The sequence below is a fragment of the Nothobranchius furzeri genome, chromosome 6 (assembly GCF_043380555.1).
Source record: "Nothobranchius furzeri strain GRZ-AD chromosome 6, NfurGRZ-RIMD1, whole genome shotgun sequence".
In the NCBI taxonomy this organism is placed as follows: Eukaryota; Metazoa; Chordata; class Actinopteri; order Cyprinodontiformes; family Nothobranchiidae; genus Nothobranchius; species Nothobranchius furzeri.
The window spans coordinates 82,483,999-82,508,991 of record NC_091746.1 but is presented as its reverse complement, the minus strand read 5'-3'; the positions used below and the strand labels follow the sequence as shown (position 1 = coordinate 82,508,991).

The 24,993-nt window shown below is 40.2% G+C and overlaps 1 protein-coding gene across 5 annotated transcripts; it reads right to left on the bottom strand.

The window, feature by feature from the left end:
- Nucleotides 1-229: 229 nt before the first annotated feature.
- On the bottom strand, nt 230-12,823 carry LOC107397330 (uncharacterized). 5 transcript variants are annotated; one of them, XM_054738801.2, is made up of 9 exons: nt 12,705-12,799; nt 12,576-12,621; nt 12,250-12,303; nt 10,627-10,704; nt 4,411-4,521; nt 1,936-2,019; nt 1,757-1,849; nt 1,575-1,673; nt 230-532 (listed from the first exon to the last, which is right to left on the bottom strand). In XM_054738801.2, the coding sequence occupies exons 2-9, from the start codon at nt 12,592-12,594 to the stop codon at nt 357-359; spliced, it is 714 nt and encodes a 237-aa protein (XP_054594776.1). In that variant the 5' UTR covers nt 12,595-12,621; nt 12,705-12,799; the 3' UTR covers nt 230-356. The 5 variants fall into 5 exon arrangements, with proteins under 5 accessions (XP_054594776.1, XP_054594777.1, XP_054594778.1 ...); XM_054738802.2 differs by having other exon boundaries at nt 12,576-12,616; nt 12,705-12,797; XM_054738803.2 differs by lacking the exon at nt 12,576-12,621 and having other exon boundaries at nt 12,705-12,823.
- Between the last annotated feature and the right edge of the window lie 12,170 nt (nt 12,824-24,993).

The following is a 24,993-nucleotide window of genomic DNA, read 5'->3' as shown; positions in this document are numbered from 1 at the left end:
AATAATAACTGTTGATCTCATATTTTGGAGCAAAAAAACATGTCTGATATGTTTTTAATATATATACTGTGAGGATTAAATTAATGTTATAAGCAAGCAGAAGCCCACTTTTAGTTTTTAGAGAAAATGGTCAATTTACTAAAACACAATAAGGTAACTTCAGTTGTGTGGTTCTTTGATAAAGTCAAACTTACAAGTTAATATATTTTTAAATAATTTGATTCCATAGCATTTTAACACATTTTTATTATATAAACAGAAGCCTTACAGCTTTTTAAACATTAACGTTTGTGTAAGTGTCGAGAAACTTAGAAATGCCTTAATGTTTTAGTGATTTTGCAATCTTTATCATTTCATTATACACAATATTTCACATCTTTCCAGGTTCTCTTTTGGAGAACAGGAGAGGATTTTTCAATGCATAGGAGACAGTCTTTTTTCCTGGCACCTTCCGCAAAAACAGCCAAGTGTCGCTTAACTGCCAGCTTCTCCTGCTCATTCCATGGGGTCTTCCCTTTAATTTGCAAATGACCTACAAAAAAGAAGATACATCTTTAATTGATGCTGCCTTTTTTTTGTTGCCCTCAATTTCTTTATGATTTTACTGTATGTCATGTTAAGATTAACATGACATACAGCTAAACGCAATTTCTCAAAATTACAAGTATATATATATATATATATATATTTTCATCTGACTTTAACACAATTCAATATTTTTCTTCACTATTGTGAGAATACGAAACCCTCATAAATGCATTAAAGGCTTTAATGTTTCAGGCCTTAAGTGTCTCAGAAAATATAAAATATGCAAGATAAAAGATAAATGACCCACACTTGTATAGTGCCTTTCTTAGTCAGAGAACTCCAAAGTGCTTTAAACTACAGTGTATCATTCATCCATTCACGCACACATTCACACACTAGTAGTGATGAGCTACGATGTAGCCACAGCTGCCCTGGGGCACACTGAGAGACGCAAGGCTGCTAAGCACAGGCGCCACCAGTTCGTCCGACCACCACCAGCAGGCAAAGTGGGTTAAGTGTCTTGCCCAAGGACACAACAGCAGTATTGTTTGGTCAGAGCCAGGATAGCACCTGCAACCTTCAGATTACTGGACAACTCACTCAACTTCCTGAGCTACTGCTGCCCCTATAAGAGAGAAACATTCAAATTAAAAAGTCTTCTATGCATCAATACTTGTCTTGGCCTCATTTTGCTTGAATTCATGCAGCAATGCAGCTTTAAAGAATTCCTAATCCAGACACAATGATTGGACAACATTGTGGTCCCTGTTCAAAGCTCAAGATTCTGCTTACAGGTCAGGTAACTGGCTGGTTTTTAATTTGACATCTCAATAAAGGATATTGAAAAGAGGTTGTTTAAGGCACATAATTACTTAAACCAAACAATAACAGAAAATGTTTTGATAATTTTATTTCATGTTTGTAGTGTTTACAGAGGCAATTGAGACCTCAAATCCAATTTAAATAGCCAATTTCGACTTATGAAAGTCCTCAAGTTGACTTTTGTTTTAAACTACCACTATACAAACAAATTTATTTGTACGAACCGCATTGAGCAGGATCAGCAGCAGCCACTCCATGCTTGGTTTTCATTTTCTTTCTTTGGACCGGGCTTGTGGAAGAAATCCCAAAAGGCTTTGCTTCATCTGAAAAGCACAAAACCATGATATAGAAATTGTTCAGAAAGAAGCCAGAGCACATTATCTGCATTCCCAAAGACTGGACTTACACTCATCTCCGTCACTGTCCTCGTTGAGAGTTGTAATAGAGTTTTGTCCTTTGCCATGTTTCTCTTCCACAGACAAGTTCAGCAATCCCCTGTCTAATTAAAAAGTTTAAATCAATACATGTGAATCAGCATAGTTAATATCAGTCTTGGCCAAATTTCCAAAGTCTGCCATAACATACCACCATCATTGTCTGCATGTCTTTTTTGGGCTTTTCTTCTTTTGACAAGTTTCTTTGATAAACATGTGGGTTGCAACTCTCCATCTAAGGAACAATAAAATTTATTTAAGTAAAGTATTTGAATTTTCAGCTAAAAAGCCTAACGCTGGTGAAGGTTTACATGCATACAGTTGCATGAAAATTGGAATTATGTGAATTCCAGCACAAATTGATCATAAAATATGATCTGAACTTAATCTAAGGCACAATAATAGACAGTCACAATCACAGTATGCTAAAACTAAAACCACACAAGTAATTGTTTCCATGTTTTTATTGAACACAACATGTAAACATTCACTGTGCAGGTGGAAAAAGTATGTGAACCCCTAGACTAATGACATCCAATAGCTAAATGGAGTCAGGTGTCACCCAACTGGAGTCCCATCAATGAGATGACATTGGAGGTGTTGTTTAAAGCTGACCTGCCCTATAAAAAACTCACCAGTTATGAGTTTGCTTTTCTCAAGAAGCATTGCATTATGTGAACAATGCATCACACAAAATAGCCCAGAAGACCTAAAATTAAGAGTTTTTAACTTGCATAAAACTGGTAAGGGTCATAAAAGTATGTACAAAACATTGATGTTTATAAATTGAGAAGTTCAGCACTGCTGCTATTGTCCCTAGGAGTGGCCGTCCTGTCAATGTGGCACAGAATAATCCTCTAGTGTAAAGACTAACAAAATCGGTGGCATTTGCCAACATTGGCAAATGTACGATACATAAACACTCAAGAGTTCATGGGAAGCCACTGCTGTCCCAAAAAAATGTAGCTGCATCTTTAAAGTTTGCAAAAAAGCACCTGGATGTTCCACAGCAGCACTGGAAAATATTCTGTGGAAATATTGAGTTGTTGAGTTGTGGAAGAGCCACACAACAGTATGTGTGGATAAAAAGAGACATGGCACACCAACAAGAAAACCTCATTCCAACTGTGAATTATGGTGGAAGGGGCATCATGGCTTGGGGATGCTTTGCGGCATCAGGGCCTGGACAGATTTCTATCATCGAAGGCAAAGTTAATTCCTAAGTTTATCAAGACATTTTAACGTTAACTTTTTGCAGGAGATCTTAGAGCCATCTGTCCACCAGCTGAAGGTCAACAGACGGAGTGACACAACTGGACAATGGCCCAAAGCATAGAAGTAAATCAACAAAATGGCTTAAACAGAAGAAAATACACCTTCTGGAGTGGCCCAGTCAGAGTCCTAACCTCAACCCGAATGAGATGCAGTGGCATGACTTCCAGAAAACATTCACACCAGACATCCCAAGAATATTGCTGAACTGAAACAGTTCTGTAAAGAGGAATGGTCAAGAATAACTGATCGTTATGCAGGTCTGATCTGCAACTACAGAAAATGTTTGGTTAAAATTATTGCTGCCCAAGGAGGTTAGGGTTTAGGAGGTTATGAGTTATTAAAACCAAGAGTTCACATACTTTTTCCACCTGCACTGTGAATGTTTACATGATGTGTTTAATAAAAACATGGAAACACAATTGTATGTGTGATATAATAGGGTATTTCCATTGCCGGGTCTGGAACGGTCAGGTCTGGTTATTTATGGACTGGTGTGTTCTGGTATGGGTCTGCTCTGGCGGTCCAGCCTAGCTTTAAATTCTTCATCTTGGCACAATACTGTGCCGAAGTCCACTCTGATCCTTTGGCTTCCATCCGCTGATAACCCACAAAAAAAAAAACAACCCTTTCTTACCTTTCAATCTAGCTCTTCCTGTGGACTGTCACGATGTCGGTGAGAAATGTATGGAACTCTGTAGGTGACCATATAGAACTATGAATGTGACCAAAACTTGCCACTTGCTGGAATTTTTTTCACATTCATGTACAGCTAACAAAAATACAAACAACGGAACTCCGTTTGTGTTGCTTGCTGCAATTTGTGAGTAATTTCTGTCAGCCAATCAGTGGCCTGTGTTGTTGCTCTGTCCTAACCATACCGCTCCAGAAATTTCTGGGCCTACAAGAGAAGGAAGCCCAAAAAGTCCAGTGACTGGCGTGGTACAAGTAAGTTGTCTAGACAGAACAATCGGAACAGCAAATTTAGCGACCCGATCCGTCCCATTCCATGCTAAAACGGTCTATGGAAATGAGCTATTCATTTAAGCAGACTGTGATTGTCTATTGTTGTGACTTAGATGAAGATCAGATCACATTTTATGACCAATTTGTTCCAAAAATATAATTCCAAATAGTTCACTTACTTTTTCTTGAAACTGTAAGTCATGTTAATATTAGTGTGTTTGAATGAAGACAACTGCATTTTGGTTGCCTTAAAATGTTTCCTTCTTACTCGAGGAGCAGAACTGAAACATTGAATAACAAGTGAAACCTCTTCAGAAAACCAAAGAAGTCAGTTGGTATTCATTCAAAGTAACTAAGAAGCTCAATAATCAACTGTACTGGCATTTACCATGAATATCACAGTCGTCTTCCAAATCGCCATCAGAATCTTGGATAGCTGCAGTCAACGTTTGGTTTTCAGTTTCACTTGTTGAGTGAGCTGAGAGCCTCCGGTCTTCATCTGAAAACAATACAAAATAAACAGTCCAAAACTCAGAGAATCTTAGTGCCAGTTTATGCTAGTGCCTGTATTTACCTGTAGCAGAACTGCTCTTAATCTCTCTGTCCCATCTTATGACAAGTCTCTAAAATAAGTAAAATTTTCCAGTGCAGAGTGGAGACAACCCATAGCAGCACTGATTTGATCTCATTTCAGAGAAAAATAGAACAGGTTAGATGCACCTAATAAATAAAATTACTAACAAACTCAGGAATCTTTCTTTGCTTCACTGTTCTGGTAATGAGAATATCACTTATGCGGATCAAAGGAGATACACAGGTGAATGCACCTCTTATTTATTATTTGGAAACTACATTTACTGCAGCTGGCAGAGACAGAGATTTTTTCTATTGGTACACGGAATTTACAGAATCATTTTAAATTTTAATAGGGGAAGACTGCAGGAGGGAGCGGTAAAATACAGGGGGTCCCCAGCAAAATCAAGAAACTTCGAGTCTGATGAAACCCACTGGTTTTCCATCAGGCAGTCACGGGGCAGCTCCAACGACCCAGTGGCTGTGCTGGGTCAATGTTATCGAGCTCAGTCCGGCTCGGCCGTGAACGAGCCGAGGCGATGTCGTGCTCTGCTTCAGAAGAGGTGTTATTTTCCTGCTTCAGAAGAAGCGTCCGTGTTTTTACGCTTTCTCCGAGACATGTCACGTCGCTAAGTTGTTAGCGCTGCCTGCTAACATGTCAATAGTGCAGCGTAGCCTGCTGGAGGTTTTAAGGGTTCAGATAAAACACCCGACCTCTCAGGCTGCTCACACATCGATCTTAAGTTGTCGCTGTTGCGTTGTCACGCCGTAATACAGTATTAGATGCGGTTAAAGTCAGACATGAAAAAATAAATAAATTTTACATGAATAAGTGATGCTTAGCCTGGTGGGGGGAGGAAAACCTGGCCTAATAAGCACTGGAGGAAACCCTGTCAAGATCATCAACACTCATTTATCTTAATGCTATTGAAACATGTAAACCAAAAAGCATTATATCCACTGCTACCTTTCTAATTTTAAACTCAGTAACTTATGCTGTAACTTCACCTTGCCCTGCCTGCTCCTTGCTGCCGCCGGCTGTGATCACAAGCGACAACATAGTAGTTCCCGCTGCTTCTTTGGGAAACAGCGCAAAAAAAACAAACAAAAAAAAAACAACAACTTGGGATCTTGTAGGCGTGGCGGTGGGATTTCAGCCGTGGCGGGCCGCCACAGCTACGCCTATGTAAGGGAAACCCTGATGAGGCTGCAAGGAAAGGAGCCACATCCAAATACCTACGAGTAAGACAAATCCCAAGAAGTCAGCTCCATGGCGAGAACAATATTCTGGCAATCAACTTCTACATCCTGCCAGTAATCAAATATACTGCATGAATAATAAACTGGCCGAAGGAAGGAATTCAGATCAGATGTTAAAGGCATGAAAGTTCCTAACAATGCATGGAGGGTTCCATCCCAATGCATGGAGGGTTCCATCCCAAGTCCAGCACCCTGACACTGTACACCAGCCTTAAGGAAGGAGGCCAAGAACTAGAAAGTGTGAGAGCCACTGACCAGGATGAGAAAGATTCATAAGTACAAGGATAAGGCCCCAACAGATGATGTTGTCAGTCAATGTGTCAGACAATGACGAACAGAGTAGGAGGTGCTTGAAATACTGTCTTGTGAGGAAAAACCCCTACATTGACAGATAACTGAAGTGGTTGATGAAGAAATCATACTAATGGCTAGAAAGAGCTGGTCTGAATTATAGTACGAAGGCACTTATCATGGCTGCACAGCAGCAGGCCCTGCACACCAGAGCAACAGATGCCAAGATCTACCACACCAGACAAGACTCAATGTGTAGGCTATGCAAAGAGGCCCATGAGTCAATCCACCAAATAACTGCAGGGTTTAGGATGCTGGCAGGGAAAGCATACATGGAACAACACAACCAATTGTACAGGAACATCTGTGCAGAGTATGGACAGGAAGGCCCATGGTCAAAGTGGAAAACACCCCCAAAGGTTGTAGAGAATGAACGAGCAAAGCTCCAGTGTGACTTCCAGATGCAGACCGAAAAAATGGTGATGGCGAAACAACCACACATTTTGATGGTGGGCAAACAACAGAGGACAGCGGTTGAGGTTTATGTAGCAATACGAAGTGATAGAAAAATCAAGAAAAAGGAACACAAGAAACTAGAAAAGTACCAGAACTTCAAACCCTTTGCCTTCAGAACTGCCTTAATCCTTCATGGCATAGAATCAACAAGGTACTGGAGTTTTTCCTGAGATTTGGTCCATACTAACATGGTAGCATCACACAATTGCTGCAGATTTGTCACCTGCACATCCATGATGCAAATCTCCCATTTCTCCACATCCCCAAGGGTGCTTTGGATTGAGATCTGGTGACTGTGGAGGCCATTTGAGTACACTGAACTCATTGTCATGTTGAACAAACCAGTTTAAGATTATTCAAACTTTATGACATGGTGCATGGCCCTGCTCGAAGTAGCCATCAGAAGATGGGTACACTGTGGTCATAAAGGGATGGACCTGTTCAGCAATAACACTCAGGTAGGCTGTGGCATTGCAACAATGACTATTAAGTACTAAGGGGCCCAAAGTGTTCCAAGAAAATGTGCCCCACACTATTATACCACCACCAATAGCCTGAACCATTGATACAAGGCAGGATGGATCCATGCTTTCATATATTGATGCCATATTCTGACTCTACCATCCGAATGTCTCAGCAGAAATCAACACTCATCAGACCAGTCAACATTTTCCCAATCTTCTACTGTCCAATGTTGTTGAGCCTGGGTGAACTGGAGTGGCACCCAGGTGGTCTTCTGTTGCTGTAACACATGTGCCTCAAGGTTTGACATGTTGTGCATTGAGAGATGCTCTTCTGCATAACTTGGTTGTAATGAGTGGTTATTTGAGTTACTGTTGCCTTTCAATCAGCTTGAACCAGTCTGGTCTGGCCATTCTCCTCTGACCCCTGGCATCAACAAGGTATTTTTACTCAAAGAACTGCCGCTCACTGGATGTTTTCCCTTTTTCAGACCATTCTCTGTAAACCCTTAATATAGTTGAGTGTGACAATCCAAGAAACTCAGCATTTTATTAAATACAGTATTTTCCGCACAATAAGGCACTATTAAAAACCTTTGCTCTTCCCCTGAACCAGCAGTGCACCTTTTAATACGGATGCACCTTATATACATGTATTATGGACATAAGTGAAGCCAGCCACACCTGCGTCCGCAGGAAAACAAAGAGCAGTAGCACCGCCCACCCTCACCAAAATAAAAGGTGTGGCACTGCTCCACACAGGTACACCGGTAACCAGCTATGGCACCAGCGAAGAGACACGCTAATGAGGCAGGGTTCAAGCTCAGAGCCATCGTTCACGCCGTTGAGCATGGAAACAGAGCAGCAGCAAGGGAATACAACATTGACGAGTCGATGGTCTGCAAGTGGAGAAAGTTGAAAGACCAGCTGCTACAGGTGAAGAAAACAGCGTAGCTTCAGAGGCAACAAGGCAAGATGGCCACTGCTTGAAGACCAAGTTGAGCAGTGGGTCGCAAAGCAGCGAGCAGAAGCGTCTCCACCGTCTCCATTCGTCTCACAGCTGCGGCATTAGCAGGAGAGATGGACATTGTGGACTTCATAGGAGAACCTTCCTGGTGTTTTTGCTTCATGCGGAGGCGAGCACTTTCTATCCGCACCAGAACTACCGTCTCATAGAGGGTACCTGCCGACTACGCTGAGAAGCTAGAGTTGTTCCACGCCTATTGCACTAAGAAGATGTCAGACAAAAACATCCAGCCCCAGTACATCATCAACATGGACGAGGTCCCGCTTACCTTCGACATCCCGATGAACCGGACCGTGGAGAAAATGGGGAACAGCACGGTGTCTGTGGGGACGACCGGCCACAAGAAGTCCTGCTTCACCGTCATGCTCGAATGCCAGGCTAATGGCCAGAAGCTGCAGCTGATGGTCATTTTCAAGCGGAAAACTTTACCCAAAGAAAAGTTTCCCACCGGCGTGATCATCAAGGCGAACCCGAAGGGTTGGATGGATGAGGACTTGATGGCGGCGTGGCTGCGGGAGGTGTACACCAAAAGACGGGACGGCTTCTTCCACACTTCTCCAGCCATGCTGATCTGCGACTTCATGCGGACCCATCTCACCGACGCCGTTAAAATCCAGGTGAAGAGGATGAACACGGAGCTTGCCATCATACCGGGTGGATTAACCAAAGAACTCCAGCCGCTGGACATCGGGGTGAACCGGTCCTTCAAAGCGAAAGTCCGAGCAGAGTGGGAGCGCTGGATGACTGATGGCGAACACACGTTCACCAAGACGGGCAGGTAGAGCCGATCGACTTATGCCACCATCTGTGAGTGGATCGCTGATGCCTGGGCCAACGTTTCCGTCCAGACTGTTGTTCGAGCTTTCACCAAGGCCGGGATCACAACGGGAGAGCCAAGCAACGACAGTGACATTGACTCTGACGCTGGGTCCAGTGCTGGATCAGCTCTTCATGTCAGACGTGGAGAATGAGGATTTTGAGGGATTTATGGACGAGGAATGAAAAAAAAAATGTGAGTACCATACTTTTTTCTGATCTGAACGGGCAACAGCGCTCTGTATGAAACTGGGACTTTGAATATGTTTATATTAAACATAAGCAAACAGTTGTGTTGCCGCTGTCTGAATGCGCATCATTGCTCCAGCTGTGCCTGCATGTAAAAATGGGACTTTTGTTTGTTAAACAGCCTTACGTCTGATTGTTTATTCTTGCTGCTTAAAGCATCCATGCAAAAAATGACACTGAAAATTACGAAATTGTTATTTTTACTGTGAATGAGAGGAATAAACTTTGATTTTGATTTAACTCCTTCGTTTGGCTTATTGTACCAATTATGCACTACTAGGTGGAGTGTTCAGTCAGTCATGTCGTTACCAAATCTTCATTCTTGCTGCTAAAAGCACCCTTGCATTAAATTGGGACTAAATGTTACTTTAATAATGAGAAATTTATTTTTTAGCATAGATAATGAGTGGAGTAATGTTTGACTTAGATCTAATTGCCCAAATTGTCTTAAGTGTGCGCTCGTTTGCTTTGCTGGGTGCGCCCTATAATCAGGTAGGCCTTATGTGCAGACCAAACCTTTAACTAGGACACTGATTGGCTGTGCGCCTTATAATCAGGTGAGCCTTATGGTGTGGAAAATACGGTACTCAGACTAGCCCATCTGGCACAGACAGCCATGCCAGATTAAAAGTCAATTAATAACCTTTCTTCCTAATTTTAAATCTCTGTTAAAACTGCTGCGAATCGTCTTGATCATATCAACATGCCTAAATGCATTGAGTTGCCACCATGTGATTGGAAGATTAGAAATTTGCTTTAATGCGTTAAGTGGCCAAGGACTGTACATCACACTGACATGGCATTCATGGAGTTAGTCATCTTCATTCACGATGGGGAAGGTTGTTGTTTTATTGTTTGGTAATCAACAGCAGACGTCATAGCTAGTAGAAGTTAACCGTTAGCAATAGCAACACCACCACATGGCAGAAGCTCCCTCAGTCATTTGTGGGTATAAAACATCCACGTTGCAAGCCAGTGGTAGAGTTGCTTTGCTGTTATAGAATCCGGGGAGAGATGACAAATAACAGGAAATAAGACCCCAGAACCTGCCGTGTGAAGCTCATCTGTAAAGTGGGAACTTTTAGGTCTACAAAATGGCGCACCGCTTTGTTCCCCCACCAAGATTAACTTACAAGGCATTAAATCCTACTAGACACCACTGTAAATGTATTAAATCATACACTCCTTTAAATCATGGCAATTGCAAAAGAAACTTACATTTCCAGTAGTCAATTTTTAATTCTTAGTGGCAATAATAACAGTCTTTCCTTAACCAATACTTGGTCTGCCCATAGTTTTAAGGTTTATGCTCTTAGATTTCAAAGATAAGCTATGTGATCAACATTATTGCAGTTTGCTTGATATGTATTTATTTATTTATTTTCTTATGTTTCCAGAAGATTTTACTCACTATCAACTTGTAGTTCTTGTTCCACAATGACTCTCGACCTCTCTTCGATTCCACAATCAAATGTGGAGTTCTTTTCATCTAATGAGGTGGTTTAGGAAAAAGACATTTAGTCTAGTGAACTCACATGTAAAACTCAATTGTATTTTCTCAAAGTCAAGAGGCACTTTCACACCAGATCGGTTTGTTTCACTTTCAACAGATCAGTGTTTTTCCTTTAGGAGTTGCTTCACCTTGAGAAAGCATGGCAAATGTAACCTGGCAAGGAAACCTAAATATGTAAATGTATAGTCTGGAAACAACCCATTTAGGCCTTTTCAAATACATAGTAACTTGGATTAGTGCAGATCGGGCTGGTAACCTTTTCCAAAAACAGTTTTGGATTATCTCTCCACCTTTTCTCAATTTTTGTAGTCCCTGCTCTGATGGTTACATGGGTTGAGTCGCAATTATTGGCAAAAGATTTGCAAGGGTCTGCCTGCTGCTTGCAACCATTTCTTGGTTTAGAGTCTGACAAAAGGTTATTAAAACTGAGCAGAATGTTCTACATCACCACAATTGTTGTGCTGAGTTGTGTTTATGTGCATCATACAGGTCACCTCACACTGTTTACTGATCCCCTCATGCTAACTAATTTCTGTATAAATTTTAGGGTTGGGCATCGAGCATCGATTGGAACCGGTTCCAACTGTGCATTTTTCCCGCAATTGTTCTAAGTTATTTATTTCAATTCCTAGTTTCGATTACTAGAATGCCAACAGAAGAGGAATCTGCGGCCGATCTCCATGAAAACTAAACATGATCAGCAAATTGTGATCAATTCTTTTCAGAGCTGATCACACCAGCTGTCTGTGTGCAGCACAAGTCCCCCCTCCCCCACATGGCGCGCAGTGGCCAGATATAAACAAAAGTGTCTGCCGAACTTTGACTCCGTAATGTAAACTTTAACTCCTGCAGCGTAGAGGAAACTTGTTAAAATACGTCAACACGGTGGATTTAATAGTTGCTTTAAAGAAAAAACTCTGGACGGTGTGAGGTGAGTTTGTCTCACTGCAGAAATAAAAACACACACGGAGCGTCAGCAGTCAGATGCAGCTGCTCACCAACACTGTGTGTGAGCGTGAGCATCAGAAGGCTGAACAATAACCTGTAGGTGTACCACACCAGCTTCTGCCACAATAACTATTTATAATAATAATAAATCACACACAAAGTTGTGAACATTTTAATTTCCTTTCTGAACTATTTCTGTTGAGAGTTGTAATGGCCACAAATGGTCACTTTTCAGTTATAGATTGACATATATGCCATCGGTCAGTGGCAGACAGGAAGTCTGCCTCTGTGTCCTGTTAATCATTCAAGTTGCAGAAGATTCGACATCGCCTGCTTGTTGATACCCAATAAAGTTAACAATATTATTAAATTGTGTTCAGACAAAATTTCAGCAAAAAGGCTATTCTTATGTATATTTACAGAGTAAAGGTAAGTTATAGGACAATAAAATGGCAAAAATTGCCAATAGTTGTTGATGAATTTTTTAAAACCATTATTGGAAACTATTTAAGAACCAGCCTGATTAAGCACTAGAACCACATTAGTTGAAAATACACAAATGGTAATGATTACCTGAAAATTGTTGGTCTTTGTATTCATCCATCATTTGTGATATTTTGATTTTACCTAAAAATGTAGAAGAGAAAAATTGTTTTAAAAAAATAAAACCATCAACTTGAACATCACAAAACAATGTGAACTAACTTCAGCCTTGTGCCCAACTTTCAATCATTAAGTTTCATTTTAGCCACCATTTTGTAAACTGCACTAACTACACATTACCATTAAATAAAACAAAAAATCTGTAGTTTCTTTGCTTCTGACATGTAGGCATAAATAATCCATAATGTTTTACAGCTTTTATAAGTGTTTAGTGGACAAAAGTCACACAAACTTGCCTTGCAGTGAGCTTTCCATATATCATTTTACAGCTTCAAGCCTGACCTAGACAAAATTCACATGGAGTGCAGAACTCTGCTGTCTGGGCTACTTAATTGTACAAAAGCACAAAACATTACACATCTTACCTTTTCTTTTGTACATCTACCCTCCTGTCTCTTCTGGTGAGCTTTCCTCCTCCATGAAAATGGCTCCCTGTCTGTGGTGCTGGGCTTGGGAGGAACTCGGAGGAATAGGTAGCATGACTCTGATTGGATGACTAGTTTATGGGCCCACCGCCTCTGCAGCTGTCCGGTGGGGGATGGGCAGTTAGGCAAAAGTCAGCCTTCACTGAGAACTCAGAGAATCGTGCCACAATGGAGCAGTAGGGCTGATGACTGAGGATGAGTGAAGGTCAAAGCCACCCAAACTAATCATAATAAATATTAATTCAATATTAATTTATAAAACTGTCTCTCTTTGTATATTTTTTAATTTGTATATATTTTATGTAATTTTAACTTTTAGATCAGGATGGTCAAAAGTACACATTAGTGGCCTTCAAGTGATTTTGAGCAGTCCACATTTGCATTTGTAGAATGATTTGGTCTGTCCAGAAGGCTGCTGCTGTAGACTGATACTTTCATGCATTTATATTGTAAATGTTCATCAGTGTTAAAAAAATTCAGCAGTCACAGTTAAACGAAAAATCAACATTAATCAAATCTTCATAAAAAAGGCCACATTTATGTAAAATAACAAATGTTTGAGGGCATGTTGTGGGTCACATGAGCAACGCAGGGGTTCAAAAATCTGCTTACTTCATGGTCATAGCCCTGCTTTCTAGGCAACCATGTTTGCTTTCTGATATGTGACTTAAGCCCTTTTCAGATAGACATTCTGGAACATTTGCGGACAATTCAATCCGGTTTTTAACCGGAACTGTGTTTTCAGACACACCACTTTTGTACCGGAACTTGTCCTTTCGGCTGCCTTCACACAGCAGGGAAAAGTTCCAGAAGTCTGACGGTGCGGGGGTGGGGGGGTGGGCGGGGGGGATCGGACTCATGTTAAGAAGAAGAAGAAATCATTTCTATAGCGCCTCTCAAGATAAAAATCACGAGGCGCTTAAGCATAATTCTGCGCACATGAAGACGCATAAGAGACCTGGATAATGAAGCTCAATGGTTAAAGGAATCACTGAAGCGGTGTGAAGCGCTCCGGTGCGTGTCTAGGCGGTACCGTAGGAGGCGAGCTGCCGTGGTTCGCCGCATGCTACAGCAGCGAGCTATGTAGGTGCGCACAGCGTCCCCCGGTCCCCTCCTCCTCCCCCTCCCCCTTGTCCGGAACTTTACCTCACCAGTCTGAAGTAGCCACCCTGTCCGTAACAAGTCCGGACCTGTTACTAGGGGCTTCGTCCGGATAAATTCCGGAACACGTTATCCGGATGTTTGTATTCAGACACAAAGGTCTTACGGACAGATTCCGGAACATTTCCGTTTTTCATGGCCTGTCTGAAGGGGGCTTTATAAGTGAAAAGGCCTCCCAGAATATACTGCAGAAACGTCCCATTAATTAACATTGCCTTTTCAACTAAGTTTGAGGTCACACTGTGGGTCACATGAGCAATGCAGGGGTTCAAAAATCAGCTCACTTCTTTGAGCTCTGTGAAGCTGACCCCCGCCAGCTTCAAAAGTGCAGGCAAATAGGCTGTTCAGTTAGTGCTTCGCTTGTGCTGATTTGTGCAGGTAAAATTGACGTTTGTGCTGCTATGGTTCCTGAGATAATAAAATTTATTTTATAGGTCATTCAGAGTTCACCGTCCCCCCCGGACTGCTCCAAAATGGACCATATTAGTCTACTTTTTTAGTGCTTTGTTTGTACTGATTTGTGCAGGTAAAATTGACGTTTGTGCTGGAACGGTTTCTGAGATATTACAAGTTTTATTTTGCATGATGACATCATCAAATCAAGTCACTTTTGTGCTCTGTGTCAGTCTAAAGCAGTGTTTTTCAACCCTGGTCCTCAAGGCACACTGCCCTGCATGTTTTTGTATTCTCCCTGCCTTAACACACCTCATTCAGCTGACTGCAGTTCAGCAAAAGCTTGTAAATCAACCATCAATTTAAATCAGCTGTGCTGAAGCACGGAAAACCTGAAAACTCCCTGGACAGTGTGCTTTGAGGACCAGGGTTGAAAAACACTGGTCTAAAGTATATTTGCTTTTCAAACTCAAGCCCTTTTCAGATAGACATTCTGGAACATTTGTGGACAATTCAATCCGGTTTTTAACCGGAACTGTGTTTTCAGACACACCACTTTTGTACCGGAACTTGCCCATTCGGCTGCGTTCACACAGCAGGGAAAAGTTCCAGATGTCTGACGGCGGCGGGGGGGTGGGGGGAGAGAATCGGACTTATGTTAAGAAGAAGAAGAAGAAGAAAATATAATTTCTATAGCGCGCCTCAAGATAAAAATCACGAGGCGCTTAAGCATAATTCTGCGCACATGAAGACACATAAGAGACCTGGATGATGAAGCTCAATGGTTAAAGGAATCACTGAAGCGGTGTGAAGCGCTCCGTCGCGCGTCTAGGCGGTACCGTAGGAGGCGAGCTGCCGTGGTTCGCCGCATGCTACAGGAGCGAGCTATCTAGGTGCACACAGCGTCCCCCGGTCCCCTCCTCCTCCCCCTCCCCCTTGTCCGGAACTCTACCTCACCAGTCTGAAGCAGCCACCCTGTCCGTAACAAGTCCGGACCTGTTACTAGGGGCTTCGTCCGGTTAAATTCTGGAACACGTTATCCGGATGTTTGTATTCAGACACAAAGGTCTTACGGACAGAGTGCGGAACATTTCCGTTTTTCATGGCCTGTCTGAAGGGGGCTTCAGTCAGCTTCACCTCTATAAACATGAAGGTTATATTTTTCTTTCAATAAATTTGCCATGTTTATTGTGTCTCATTACCAAAGTCATGTTTCACTCAACTTTACAATTTTAGAGTCACTATTCCTAAGCCACAACAAAATTAAATGTATAGCTGCAAAAAAAAAAAAAAAAAAAAAAAAAAAGATTAGATTTGTGAATCTGTACTAAATATAATGTATGTAATTTATGTCCACTAAAATTATTGTCTTTTTTTGATTTTGGAAACGTGTAATATCTCAGAAACAGATGCAACACAAATGGTAATTTTATCTGCACAAATCAGTACAAACAAAGCACTAAAAAAATTGATAAATATGGTCCATTTTGGAGCAGTTTCGAGCAGTCCGGGGGGACGGTGAACTCTGAATGACCTATAAAATAAAGTTTAATATCTCAGAAACCGTTGTAGCACAAACGTCAATTTTACCTGGGTCACATGAGCAACGAAGGGGTTCAAAAATCAGCTCACTTCATGGTCATAACCCTGCCTTCTAGGCGGCCATGCTTGCTTTCTGATATGTGACTTATATGTGAAAAGGCCTCCCAGAATATACTGCAGAAACATCCCATTAATTAACATTGCCTTTTCGACTAATTTTGAGGTCACGCTGTGGGTCACATGAGCAACGCAGGGGTTCAAAAATCAGGTCACGTCATAGTCATAACCCAGCCTTCAATGCGGCCATGTTTTCTTTCTGATATGTGACTTATGGGGTAAAAGGCCTCTTGAACTGCAAATAAAAATATTGCATTTCATTTACATTGCTGTGTTGCCTAATTTTGAAGTCATGCTGGGGGTCTCATGAGTGATCTAGAGTTATAAAAATAGGGTCACTCAATTGACATAATATTTCCTTCGAAGAAGTGGTGTTTGTTTTACACACGGTACATTTACATACATTACTCCAACACACAAAGGCGTCCTAAAGTGCACTTAAAAAACCTGATATTCATTTACATAGCCTTTTTCATTTACTTTTTGGTCAGGCTGTGTTTCATAGGAGGGATGTAGAGGGCTGGAATTAGTCAGTTCATCTTCATAAATAGGGAGCCTAAGTCTCCTCACTTTCCGGTCGGCTCATGGTTCCAAGGAAGAACGAAAAAAATAAATGCAAGTCATTGGGGCTAAAAGCGCTGTTTTCTAATTCCGCTTGTTGTGTGCCATGGATTTCACATATGCTGTCCGTGAGTTTTAAAGACACATTTCGATACCAAGAATGCACTTTTTTTTAAGGGGAAACGTTATTTTAGGATTTGTGTGAAAATAAGCCCAGAAATACAGATGTGTGTCACGAAAATGACGTCATCGACAATGACACACAGAAAAACGGAGGGAAATGGCTGTAGGTTCAGCGAACTTCAAATCCTTCCTTCAGGCGGAGAAAAGCACAATAAATCTGGCCATTTGGTAAGTACCAGCTACGCTACAGGAGAAAAGATTATGTGTTGATGTCATATATGCGACATGCCAATGTCGGATTTGTAGTCATGCTAATTATGAACATTTACAAACTGATAAATCTCGAAGTACGTGGCAAGCATGGTCAAAACACCCATCATTAGTTTTAATTAAATTTGCAGTACAACCTTTGTGTGATCCAGGGCCTAAGGCAAAGCGGATTAGAAAATAGAATTTTTAGCCCATAGACTTGCATAAATTTTTTCTTTCTTCCGGGGACCCATGAGCCAGAAGTAGATGGGCGTGACTTTGCCTCCCCATACATCTCATAGATGATACTGTTTGCATTCTGATACGTCACTGGTAAGCAAAAGTGCCCCCCAAAATACTGGATAAATATTTTTCGTAGCATTTTTCACTAATTTTGAGGTCATACTGTTCCGTACAGGAGGGCTGTTTGCATTCAAATACTTAATTCTAACAAAAAAAGGACCCCAAAATGTACTGCTCCTCCTTTTACCTTTTATTTTCCACAATTTTAGAGGTCATGCTGTGGGTACTAGGAGTGGAGCCGTGCATAAGCAGTGTTCTACAGGTCAGAACATTTGTTTGTGAAACAGTTTTTTTTTTTTTGCTGAGCTTAAGTAGGGTTATATTAAGGACTGGATGCATAGTTTTTTAAAAGATTTCCCAGATCATCTATTTATCACATAATACCAAGAGTTTGCTGTTTAAAGATATATAAAACACAACCTGTTTCAGTGTCATTTAGACTTGCATGTTCTGTCCATTTATTGTTTCTCCCTCCGCCACAGTCTCATTTGATAGGGTATATGGATTAAAGACTAACAATATAAACAAGCAGCTGGTCCACTTCAACGTGTCCATGATGTGTGGCTTCTCCTCTTGACGTTGTTGCATTGGGTCTGAAAGTCTTCTTGCTATATCCAGCCAACATTAAGCTGATCCATGGATCTGAACAATTTTTTTTTCTCGGACTTAGCAGAGGAAGTAAAATATCTGGGCTCCCTGAATCCTGTTGTAATCATTAATTCTGTGGATCACTAAAGATAGCCACTTCTGGTTATAAGGTTGGTGGGCTGTTTTCATTTTTTTTTTTTTACCTAACACCATAATGAGCTATTGTGTGATCAATGGAGGAGGAACTTGTTATTTTTGGTGGTGTTTAGATAGAAATTTCCCTGATGTTTTCACCTTCACCTTCTGTTTTAATAGTGAAAATTGCTTACCATTAAAGTTTTATTATCACTAGGTCACTTTTATTTATTCATATTCTGCTGCCTAACTGAACCTTCTCTAATTGTTCTTTGGATTTATTTTTGTCTTCTTTAATAGCAGTTAGCATAAAGTTAGTCAAGGTTGGACTATGGTATGCTCTTGGTATAACACCATCTGCAATAATGGCTTTGCTGGTGATGATTTTTTATTTAATTTAGTTTTTCTTTTTTTTTTGTTTGTTTGCTTTTTTTTTCTTTAGGCGTAAACATTTTTTGGACTTTTTCCTGTTTGATTTCTATATTTTTTTCTTAGGGCTTGGCACTTCTGTTATGGGTAAACGTCTAAATATAATTCCTCTCAATATCAGAAGTCTTCTTCTAAAGATTGATTGAAAAAAAAAAGAGATTGGTTTAGTTAGAATGAACCAAAAAATAATTACCCTTTCGGAGACCTGGTTAAACGATTCTGTCTCTAATAATGCAGTTAATTTGGATCATTTTAACCTATTTCATGCTGAGAGACATGGGGAGGGCGGGATTGCTACTTCTGTTTGTTCCAGTCACAAGTGGTTGTAGTCCCATCAGTGAAACCTTCACAGGTCATCTTCATTGAGGTTATATTTAATGCCAGCTAGGGTTGTCACGGTGTGAAAATTTAACCTCACGTTATTGTGACAAAAATTATCACGGTTTTCGTTACTATCGCTGTATTTTTTTAAACATGTTATATTTTCAGGAAACTAAATAAACCCTGTATATCAGGAAAATATTGTCCTCAGTTTGTGTCTAAATTTTACCTACAATTTGTTATTTTGTAATCATGTTGTTTATTTGTTTACATATTTCCCCTTTAGTCTTTAAAATACCAATATTTGCCCATAACTTCTTATTTTTTGTCTGTTTGATGTCATCATTTAAAAAATATTAGATCAGATGATACTCAGTACTCAAGTAGCCTTCTAATTAGATAATTTTTTACCCTTACTTGAGTAATAAACCCTATATCAGGAAAATATTGTCCTCGGTTTGTGTCCTTCCAGTGAGCTTTGCAGATTTGGGAAAATGTCATCAGGCAGTAATCATTGTTAAATTCATAATTATTCTCAGAGAGAGACCAACTCTTATCTGCCCCTGGGAGTCCCGTAATGCATAGCGTCATTTCAATATGGGGATGTCCGTGACACGGTTTATATGCAGGTAGCGGTGCTGCGGCTGCTTTATATAGCGACTCGTTGCTTTCTCCCTCAACCTAAATCCTCGGATCACGCATTTTAGATAAAACGCCTTGCGTTGACTGTAGAGTTGTGGGTGATGGTCACGCAGATGTGTCATGAGATTTGAAGCGTTGCTGCCTTTCACAGACACTTTTTCCTGCACGTGCTGCAAACAGGATAGCCGTCTTCTATCAGCAGTCCCTCGGCATTCTTCAAATATCCAAAAAATGCCCATACTTCCGACTTTGTCTTCTTTGAGGAATAATAAATGTCCTGCGCGCTGCCGTCTCCTTCTTTGGCCATTATTTCAGCTTTAGCTTCAAGAAAATTTTGGTTGTAAACAACAAAGTGTGCATGTACCGCTGGCAACTTCAGCAGATGATACGGTGGCTGGTAAGGGTCACTGCGCCTACACCGTAGCCACGGTAATCCACCAAGATAATATAGTTTTTTTTAAAACAAGACGGTTATTATTATTGTCAACTTTTTTACCGGGGTTTACCGCTACACCGGTTACCGTGACAACCCTAATGCCAACAAGCATGTCATAGTTGGGAACTTTTTTCTGCCACCTTCTTTGCTAAAAATGAAGCTGTGAAAAATAGTATTGCCACTGTTCAATCATAAGGTACTGCTAAGGAACCTATTTTGTTGGGACACTTTAACTGAAACTGGCTCAATCAATCAACCCTTAATAAACTTAACCTTTTAAACGGCTCAAATGTCACTCAACTGATTCCTGCTCCAACCTGACTTGGCTCTAGCAGTTCTTCTCTTAATGACTGGATTTTAGTTACTCACTCTAGCTGGATTGTTGATTCAGGGGTTCTACCAGATTGTTTTAGCAACAACTCAATTACATACTGTAAATGGAAAATTTAGATTCTCTAGACTCCTCCTAAAATCATTAGGTTATACGACTTACATCATTTTAGTAATGAGTTCTATCTCCATGACTTACAGTCGATTAACTGGGATAGACTCTTGTTATTACCTGACCTAGATAGTGCTTGGAAATATTTCTATTCTGAATTTCTCAGTGTTCTTGATAAACATGCTCCTTGGATTAGTGTTGAAGTCATGGGCAATCACCTTCCATGGATCAGTATTCAACTCATCGCCCTTTACAAACAACGTGACAAAGCATGGAAAACTGGTCAATTGACTGGTAATCATGTGGACTGGTGTAAGTATAAGAAACTGATAAATGACTGCACAACTCAAACTAGGAATGCCAAAGCAGCTTATTATAGAAACAGCTTAAATAACTAATTTAAACAAAGTTACCCCCCCAACCACCCCCCGCACACACACACAATAATTTTCAGTCAGATGAGAATTTTTTGCTTCAATCCCTGTTATAAACGCAGTCGGAACAGAGGAGAGGTTCCCGTATGAAATAAATAAAAAAATTTAATTTGATAAATCACGGATTAACGGGTTGTCATTTATGTAACATAGCAAAACAGCTATGTTTTCTTCATCATGCACCAGAAACTAACTTTGATTTACAGGTCATGTCAAGATCTCTGGATGTCCTGTTCTGTTCTACTACTCCTTTAATCTACAGACTTCCTGACTTCTTTAAGATATCAGAACTGCTTTCTATCTATATTATCTCTCTGTGTTCACAGAGAGAAGTGTCAGCTTTCTAACGAAAATGTACCAAAATTATGTTTGATCATATTTTGTTCAATTTAAATATGCTGAATCTAAGTGTTCTAGTAAAAATCTTTAATGGTACAGTCCAAGCTAAAACATAAATGTTTATTGTTTTATAAATACTAGATATTATTCTTTTAATCACATTTGATGATTCTGAAATGGTTAACCAATCATTCATACTTCCATAATCATATTATGATTAAGGTTAAAATATTCACCACACACACAATTTTGGATATAATATATTTTTTAAAAACACATTTAAAATCATAAACCCCCAAGCTTTTGTGGAAAGAGAGGGGTGTCTGAGGTATATTGGTAAAACCTCCTACAGAACTTGGCAAACTCTGATTTGTCTGAGTTTGTCAACTAGAGACTATAAGTATGGCAACAATCTCTGAGAATGTCAGTTCTGCCTCTGAACAGCCACTGGCCAGGCTGGCTCAGGAAAAGCTTTGAACGCCATCCACCTCTCAAAGCTAAACATTTTTAGCAGCTATTTGCGATTAGATTCAAAAATTGCTTCCTCCAACACCATAACTCATTTAACGTGAAATGTCCTCAGCAACAGACCTGGGGTATCTTACGGACGGACTGTTGACCTCAAAAAGGCGGCTATGGCCTTTAGAATTCCAGAAGCCTAAGACCTGCTCCTCCACTCCGTCGGACAAAGGGCTTCTCTTCTTCGTACCACCAAGAACCTCCAAGACAAAAGTCAGTTTGTACTCTGCGTTGGATGAACACCTTTTATTAATTGATACGATTGTTATACCCAATAAGCAAAACTAAATTCATTTTAAAACCAGACACCACTAATTTCTTATCACGCTTAACAAAGCTCCCACTACACCTCACTTTCATTACATCGCTTAATTCATTCAGCTATAGTTTGTTAAACACTTGTTTCTCATAATTTGTTTGTTTGATTTTCATAGAAACATAGTATAATAAACAGATTTTTATAAAAACTATATTTCTGAATTTCAGACTCCATCTTAATTAAATAAGGAGGGTTTGAATCCCTGAACAAGTAACAGAAGAACAAAAAGTAATGTTAATTCAAACCCTTAAATATCAATAAAATTGATTAATAATATTCATATGATTCATTACATCTTATAGATATTTATTAAGTGTTGTGTAACAGTCCCTAAACACGAAATTTACATTTAATGAGTCAATCTGTTTGGAGCTAGTTTTATTTGGAAACTTTTGAGCTGTCAGTCTGGTCATCTTGGCAATGCGGCGTCTATGATCAAGGAACAGAAAATAGTTCTTGGGGTTCTTGTAGTTGTAAGATTAAATATGAGCTAGAATCAGATTGGTGTGGTTTGTCATTCGCGCCACAAAGGGTCTCAAATTACAGCATAGAAGGATTTCCTTTGAGATCAGAGCTCTCACGGAGGATGCATTCCCACAGTGCGAATGCTGTTAAATGCTCCAATAACACAGATTAGTCATGATATAATGTCAGATTCCCGTTGGTCACACGTCTTTTATTGTTGTAGCCACAATTATGTGAAAAAGATGTTTTTCCAACGACATAATTACACACTTGGCAAATATAATTTGTGGCGGAGGAACACGCGTGGATGACTCAGAGACCTTTACTACTGAGGTTCCCCCATTCAGCCACTAGATAATTGTGCGTACGCACGGTCAGGGACGTTTCTAAATTTGTGAATGTTTCTACGCACAAGTACAAAATGATAAACGCCACACAATGCGTAGAAATTTTCCTATGCATGACAAATGCACGGATCTGTGCGTCTGTACGTTTGATAAATGAGGGCCCTATTCTATGAACATTTAATACCCACCTGTATCTGTCCAAGAATTTGTTTTTGAATTTATTATTGTAGTATCATTTAGACCAAAATTCCTTTTATCATAAATTCCTCTTTCTAATAGTCTCTATACAAATTGATTGTGCCATTTGTGTGTTTTGTTTATAAGTGATTATTGAATATTTCCATGAAAGTATTTTTGTTAATATAACACAATTTATTATATTTTATTCATTTTACTTTCTATTATTTTATTTTAGTTCCATAGTCTTGGAGCCAGTATTGCAAAGGCATGCTCCCCTTGAGACCTACAGTTGAACCAAGGCTCAACCCATAAATCCTTATATGCAGAGTGGAGAGGTCAAGTAGGAACATACCGTACTGAAAGATCTACAAGGTGGTGCTGTTCTGGCAAATGCCTGGATAACAGAAACCAGGACTTTCATTTCAATGCTATGCTTTACAGGCAAACACTGCAGCTCATTAAGGACTGGTGATATGTGCTCCCACCGTTTTACCCCATAGTTGAACCTTGCTGCAGCATTTCGCACCATCTACAGTATAGCTATTGCATATTGAGTCATTCCTGCATACAGGGAATGGCAGTAATCCAGCCTTCATATGTCACATTTGATGTGTCAAAGTCTCTAAATCCGTCCTCAAAATCATTGACTTGATTTTAGTTAGGCGTCGCAGCTGAAAAAAGCAGGATCTGACTACTGCAGTCACGTGGGCGTCAAATGACAAGGAGTCAGTCTGTTCTAATGGGCCCAGTGACATGAGGTCCACACCATGAGGCTGACAGTCATTGCGAGTAAAAACTATGACCTTTGTCTTGTTGTCAATAAAACACAGGATGTTGGCTGCCATCCAAGAATGTACCTCATTTACACAGTTCACCAGAGGCTGAATCATGCCCAGCGACCCCCGACTTAGTGGCAAATAAATTTGAAAGTCATCAGCATACAAATGGAAGATTCCCAAGGGGAGCAGGTAGATGGGAAAAAAAGCAAAGGACCTAAGGAACCCCCCATTTCAGAGGAGCATCCTCAGATGAACAAGTCCCCATAGAAACACAAAAATACCTATCTGATAGGTAAGATCTCATCCACTGCGAGGCATCTCCAGAGAACCCTACCAATTGTTCTAAACGGTCAAATAGGACCTGGTGGGCTACTGTATCAAAGGTCGCCATAAGATCCAGAAACCACAAAACCACAGCATCCCCATCATCTGTAGCTAAAAATACACAATTTAGTACCCTTAACAAAAGTGTTTCAGTGCTGTGGCTGGTTCTAAACCCTGACTGCAGGGGCTCTATGATATCATGGTCATTCAGGAATATAGGCAGTTGTTTATTTACAACACTTTAAATTATTTTTGCACAAAAGTGGAGATTAGAGATAGGTCTATAATTAGCTAAATCTCATGAGTCCAACACCACCTTCTTAAATAGTGGCTTCACAGCTGCATTTTTCAGCTCCTGTGGAAATGTGCAAGAGGAAAAGCTACTATTTATAAGAGTTAAAATCACAGGGACTAAAACAGTAAAAACACACTTAAAAAACTAAGCTGGCATGGGATCAAACTGGGAGCCAGCAGGTTTTGGTTTAGATACCAAGTCTAAAAAATCTGAAATGGACACAAGTGCAAATTAGTCTAATGCAGCAGCAAGAGGACGTGGAGTTAAAGAGGAGGTTGTGTGAGACTGCACCAAAGAGGATCCCACAGCTGCCATTTTTTTCCCAGAAAAATGGAACAAAACTTTTCAGTTTTCTACTGAGGCTTCCAAGGAGTCATTTTCATTAACAGGCTGTAACACTGAACTGAAAGTTTTAAAGAGAACTTGTTGATCACCTGAGGCTGAGGAAATAACATTTGAAATAAAATGTATTCTAGCCTCCTTAACAGCCCTATTGTAGCTTTCCAATTTACTCCTAAAAATGTTTCAGGAAGCTTTAAGGCTGTCTTTTTTTCATTTCCTTTCAGCCCCCCTACAGTCACATCTGATAAATCTAATGTGTAGCAATTTGGTTGTGAACCAGATTGTTGCCTTATTATTTTCCCTTTTCTTTCAGGTTCTTTGACTTTGCGTTTGCAGTGTGAGTCTTTTCAAAATACTTCAAGCCTTTACTGACAGTACAGTACAGTAGTATGTTTACAATTTAAGGACAAAATTTATTTCTACACTGGTTTAAGTCAACCTCAG

Excerpts from the sequence above, each read along its gene's own strand:
- LOC107397330 (XM_054738801.2), bottom strand. Across the intron at positions 2,020-4,410 it reads AGACGACTGTGATATTCATG|ATGGAGAGTTGCAACCCACA; the intron begins GTAAATGCCAGT and ends ATTGTTCCTTAG. Across the intron at positions 1,674-1,756 it reads GGACAGTGACGGAGATGAGT|ATGAAGCAAAGCCTTTTGGG; the intron begins GTAAGTCCAGTC and ends TGTGCTTTTCAG.